Genomic DNA, 6,000 nt, shown 5'->3' on the forward strand with positions numbered 1-6,000 from the left:
ATCCAGATTATATATAGCGATATAGGCTTTAACAATGATGAATTCCGCAATTATTTCTGCATAGTCCACTAGACTATCGAAGGTCTTGCTCACACTCAACATGGTTTCTTGGTGTGCCTAAGTCTCCGCAATTTAGAATATTAGTGGTAGGCTATGCCTATAGAAAAAGACAAAATATAGAAGCGGTATAGAAGCGGTATTCATAGACCAAACAGTTTAACAGATTTTTATTCAGGAGAATCACATTGAATCAGGCTATTCATTTCAGTGCAGCTGCGTTCTTATACATAACCATAGCCTAAACGGAACCGAAAACAGAGGTCATGACAAAGCCTGCACATTTCAGCTATATTTCTCATTGATTTAGCCCACTATCGCCTACAGATTTGATACATAAAGCCCTTTATTTAATCTGGATTTCACAAAAAATAGTCTGAATTGGATCCTTTGACTTCTTCCCGTGCCATATGTGTTCCCAATTATGCTAAATACTTTTAGATACTAGTGCACTTAAAACACTGACAAATACAGTGTTTTACTGACAAATACAGTGTTTTACTCCACTTTGGCAACCCTCATAAAATCCTACTTAGCAACAGTAATATGCCAGAAACCAACTTTAAGAAACATTTGAATGTAGATCACATTTACCACAGTGTACAGACTCTGGACGTACCTCAGGTAGCATTTGTAATGATGAGTGTGGTCAGAGCTTGAATCTGTGGGAGAATAAACCAGTAATGAACAAGGACCGTGTGAAAGTGAAGCTATAGTTTCATAGTACTTTGACCATATCTTTGTTGTCATCATTGCATTGATAAGGTGAAGTAATAGAGCATACACCTTTAGTCATATGGCTGAAGTTCTTGACAACTCACCATTTACAAAACCAGCACCTGCAAGATGCTGTACTTTCTTCTGTTTCATTGTACTACATTGCTTGGTGTTTCCTCTAAATCTGATGATGCCTAATAGAAGGAAACATATTAGTCAATAAAACATTTCTAGTTGATCCCAGAGTAAGTAGAACAATAATAACATCTGCTCAGCTAACCTTAGAACAGAGACTGTTCAACATGTAGATTATATCAACATACCTCTACAGCATTTACTGTCACTGGAGAAAAAGTCACTGTTGTTGGACTTTTTATCCTCCTTAGAATTACAATTCGTATTATTATTATTGCAGGAGCTATTAGGACTGATGCCACAACAACACCAATGATGATACCACTTTGAATTCTTGAGGATTGTGGTCCACATTCAGAATTGGACAAATTAGTTCCTGGTCTAAGTTCTTGAAGACCTAAGGATTTACACCTGTAACACATAATAACAGTCTGAGACAACAATTTTATCATTTAACTTTCTGTTTTGTTGTAGATTTGTACTTTAGTATATTGTATTATTTATCTTACACTTTTGATGTATGTAAACATATGTGAACTCACTCGGTGTGTGACTGGCAGGATGTAAATGATCCATCTGAATAAGTTTTACCAGGGCAGTCAGCACACACACTATCTGTAGATGTTGTTCCTGCATAAATACATAATTGCATTTCATTTTTCCCCCACTAATTTAATTACATGAACTGTTAATGATTATTCACACTGAAGTTACCAACTTGACTAAATTGAATTATGACAACACAATTAGCTTTATGAGTGATACAGAAGACCAACCTGTGTGGCTGATGTATTGACCAGGTTTACAGCTGCTGTGTCTCTGGGCTGCTCTACAACCATCCTTAGTTGGGTCTAGACAGTAGAACCCCTCCAGTGTCCCACAGACTGTGTCTGATGAAGGTGTACATGGCTGCTTTACCTTCAAACCCAAACCTATAGAGAAAACATGGCATGTATTATCTGATGCAGATACAACGACATATCCTCATAGCATAACAACATAGACTAACATATCAGTGTTTGTGTCTGGGTTTCAGTACAGACACACAGCACCACTCTTACCTGGATCACAGTTGGTACACACTTTGCATTTTATGAGACCATTGGGCTCATCAAGGAATGTAGAATCAACACAGGGCACACAGCTGGTACTGGTGAATTCAGTACAATGCTTATGTACATGATTTCCTGGGGAAGAGAGAATCACAATGTCATGTTTTTCTGTTAGTGTTGATGATGTATTAATGTCTGGTGATTCATATGATGTAAAGAGGGTCCTTACCTGGTGAACACATGGGACAACATTCCTCCCCTATTCTGTACTCAGCTCTACCACATGCAATACAGCATCCAATGCTTACAAGCACCAATATAATAGGTATCTGGAAGTAGAGAAAATGTGAGAAAACAAATCACAAAAATCTAATCTCATGGTGTGTATTCATAAAACTTACAGAAGTAGTTAACAAAATTCTAACCCAAATATTCACATTTCAAATAAAATTATAGTAATTATGTGGGACCATTTTAAACAGCATTTTGTGAGTGGTGGCGCCCCCTGGTGTGTTTTTATTTTGTCTTTAAAGGTGTGACACCAAACCCAAGATAATCTAGGTCAGCAATTCCCTAACTCGGTCTTGGGTATCCCAAGGGGTGAAAGTTTTGATTGTCGCCCTAGCACTTCATAGCTGACTCAAATAATCAAAGCTTGATGAGTTCATTATCTGAATCAGCTGTTTAGTGCTAGGGCAAAAAACGACATGTGCACCCCTTAGGGTTCCCAGGACCGAGTTTGGGAAACGCAGACCTAGTCAAAATGTACATCTCTCCACCACGTTTTTTCTAAAAGGTTTCATTAAAGACAGAACTAGTAGGCTAATAATAACTCTGATTTATATTTCATAGGGGAAATATTTAAATTGATAATAGTTTTTTAAACATGCCAAGCAAATCAGAAATGTTTCTTACAGTCCATATCAAGGTTTCAAACTGTGCCATGGTTCCTCATTCCTCTCCAACTCACTGGAAGACCCACACACTGGATTTGTGAAGTTCTTAGGAGTTTTGAAGTATCGAGATGAACTGACCTGTTGAATTCATGTGTTTCAGTAAATGTAAATCTAATCTTTTCAATTTGTAAATGATGATATCTTACTGAATTGAATCACTGAAGAAAAAATGAATTAGCTAGTAATCAACTTTGAGAAGTATGAAACAGAATTAGGCATGTAGTTATTAGAGAATGTTGCCCTCTTTGACACTTGATACAGCTACGACCGGAAGTGATTTTTGTAGTAGGTTAGGAGAGCATTTCCGCTAACCCTAACCCCTTTCCTAACCTTAACCTAACTCTCCTAACCTGCGGTGTATAACATCAGTAGTACACTATAGTACAGAGATTCCCAAGCTTTACTGTACCAGTGAGTGAAGAAACATGGTCTTTCTCCTTTTTTAACCAGCTCTTTTTAACCAGCTCATGTTTAAAATAAATACATGTTAAAACACCACTGGAGTCTGGAGATACAACTCACCACTTTAACTGGGCCTCTGAGTCTGTTTTATCCCTGTTGTGCCATCTGTCTCTGCTTCTCTGCTGTCACTGTCCCTCTGTCTGTGATTCTCCATGTTCTGATCTGTCACTCTGTCTGTAACTCTGTCTGTAACTTTGTTGTCAGCCTGTCTGTCTGTAATTCTCCTCAGTTGTCTGTCTGTCTGTCTGTCTGTCTATGTTTCTTCTTGTTCTCCTCTGCTGTCACTCTGCCCTCCCTACCCTTTTGTCAGCAGGTGTCACAGCAGTTCTTCTGTCACCCTGTCAATGACATCATCTGTATCCAGGACCATAAGGATTTCCTTTTAAGTTTCCATCAGCATAATGCCTCCAAGTGATCGTATGATAGGGTGCTCCTGAGTCGATGTTTTATGAATTTGAGAGTTGAGAAGCTCCTCTCACGGGCTACCTGGGTGACAGACAGGGTGAATAGGAACTTGTACCCTAGGCCTATAACATGGTAAGCCTCTGTCAACAAGATGTACCACCGTAAACGTTGATAACAACATACACAGTTCTTACATGTTGAACAACTTGTATTCATTATCTCCATTTACTCTTCATCATGTCCATCTGCAGGATTCTCACTCAGTCCTGGTTGTGTATGTCTCCACTGCTGATATTTTCAGTCTCTCCCATTGACCGGCAAGACTAGTCAACTCACACTGCAAAGTGCTGACAGCTGCTCGGCTGTCAAACTTACGCAAGAGTTCGCTTAGTTTCGCAAGTGATATCTGGGGCAATCCATTATATTGTATCTCTGAGAACCTGCTGGGGTCCAGATGAGTAAGGTCTGTGTACAATGTGCCTGGTGTCAGCAAGCGCTGACAGATGCTCTCAGTGACTGTATCCATGATGACAGAGTGCACCTTAGTCTTGTAGACCCTCTCTGCATCCCTATCATGGTATCATGGCATGATCTTCCTTTTCTTTGTTCTCTTCTGAGGCATCTCAGCTTGCACTTCCAGTTCATTGTCTTCATCCTGTTCTTGGAGCTTGTCAGTGGACAAAGCTGTTTGCAGCCCTCTCCACAGCAAGTCCCTCACATTCTTTTGCAGAGCCTCGTGTTCCCAATACCATCCCGCTGTCAGGATGTCCATGCCACTGGTTTGTAGGTACTTGGAGAGAGGGGACATTTTCTCAAATATAGACAGACCTGTTTGGGCAGTGAAGATTGTGTTGTACCTTGAGCAGGGCCTCTGTTAATGCTCTGGACTTGCCATGTACAGTTGGCCTTTTACCTGCCATCTCTTCAATCGCCGTCAAGCTGAGAATTACATCCACAAACAGAGCATTTTGTGGGTCGCTAAAGAATACAAAGACCTTCTTCAGAGCGGCATCCTTGGCCCACCAGCGTGTTTCTAATAACTACATGCCTAATTCTGTTTCATACTTCTCAAAGTTGATAACTAGCTTATTCATTTTTTTTTCAGTGATTCAATTCAGTAAGATATCATCATTTACAAATTGAAAGGATTAGGTTTAAATTTACTGAAACACATGAATTCAACAGGTCAGTTCATCTCGATACTTCAAAACTCCTAAGTACGTCACAAATCCAGTACGTGGGTCTTCCAGTGAGTTGGAGAGGAATGAGGAACCATGGCACAGTTTGAAACCTTGATATGGACTGTAAGAAACATTTCTGATTTGCTTGGCATGTTTAAAAAACAATTATCAATTTAAATATTTCCCCTATGAAATATAAATCAGAGTTATTATTAGCCTACTAGTTCTGTCTTTAATGAAACCTTTTAGAAAAAACGTGGTGGAGAGATGTACATTTTCACTAGGTCAGCGTTTCCCAAACTCGGTCCTGGGAACCCTAAGGGGTGCACATGTAGTTTTTTGCCCTAGCACTAAACAGCTGATTCAGATTATGAACTCATCAAGCTTTGATTATTTGAGTCAGCTATGAAGTGCTAGGGCGACAATCAAAACTTTCACCCCTTGGGATCCCCAAGACCGAGTTAGGGAATTGCTGACCTAGATTATCTTGGGTCTGGTGTCACACCTTTAAAGACAAAATAAAAACACACCAGGGGGCGCCACCACACTCACAAAATACTGTTTAAAATGGTCCCACATAATTACTCTAATTTTATTTGAAATGTGAATATTTGGGTTAGAATTTTGTTAACTACTTCTGTAAGTTTTATGAATACACACCATCAGTTAAGATTTTTGTGATTTGTTTTCTGACATTTTCTCTACTTCCAGATACATATTATATTGGTTCTGGAAAGCATTGGATCCTGTATTGCATGTGGTAGAGCTGAGTACAGAATAGGGGATGAATGTTGTCCCATGTGTTTAAAAGGTAAGGACCCTCTCTTTACATCATATGAATCACCAGATGTTAATACATCATCAACACCAACATATAACTTTATACCTCTAAACATTGAACCCTGTTCCACATAATGATCCAGCCATCTATAAAATAGGTGATAGAGATTGCATAATGTGTAGGCCTGGTAAGGAACTTGTGTATTTCTATGAAGGGTTAATTATAATAATAACAACAATAATAATTATGATAAT

The 6,000-nt window shown here is 39.0% G+C and overlaps 1 protein-coding gene across 4 annotated transcripts in view; it reads right to left on the reverse strand.

Moving 5' to 3' along the window:
* The window catches only part of LOC106572765 (tumor necrosis factor receptor superfamily member 5), a 39,302-nt gene extending 36,225 nt beyond the window's left edge, over positions 1-3,077 (reverse strand). The window contains exons 1-8 of one of the 4 annotated variants that reach the window (XR_014380711.1): positions 2,877-3,074; positions 2,191-2,290; positions 1,971-2,096; positions 1,686-1,841; positions 1,452-1,539; positions 1,098-1,320; positions 879-968; positions 677-719 (exon numbers count right to left, since the gene is read on the reverse strand). Coding sequence is in view for 1 of the 4 variants with exons in the window: in XM_082962234.1 (XP_082818360.1) it covers positions 924-968; positions 1,098-1,320; positions 1,452-1,539; positions 1,686-1,841; positions 1,971-2,096; positions 2,191-2,290; positions 2,877-2,906 (768 nt within the window). In the remaining 3 variants the exon portion in view is untranslated. Of the gene's footprint in view, positions 1-651; positions 720-878; positions 969-1,097; positions 1,321-1,451; positions 1,540-1,685; positions 1,842-1,970; positions 2,097-2,190; positions 2,291-2,876 lie in introns of all 4 variants that reach the window. The other 3 variants (XR_006759318.2, XR_006759316.2, XM_082962234.1) reach the window with 3 other exon arrangements.
* Positions 3,078-6,000: the final 2,923 nt, after the last annotated feature.

This window comes from Salmo salar, chromosome 15, assembly GCF_965601325.2.
Source record: "Salmo salar chromosome 15, fSalSal1, whole genome shotgun sequence".
NCBI classification, from domain to species: domain Eukaryota; kingdom Metazoa; phylum Chordata; class Actinopteri; order Salmoniformes; family Salmonidae; genus Salmo; species Salmo salar.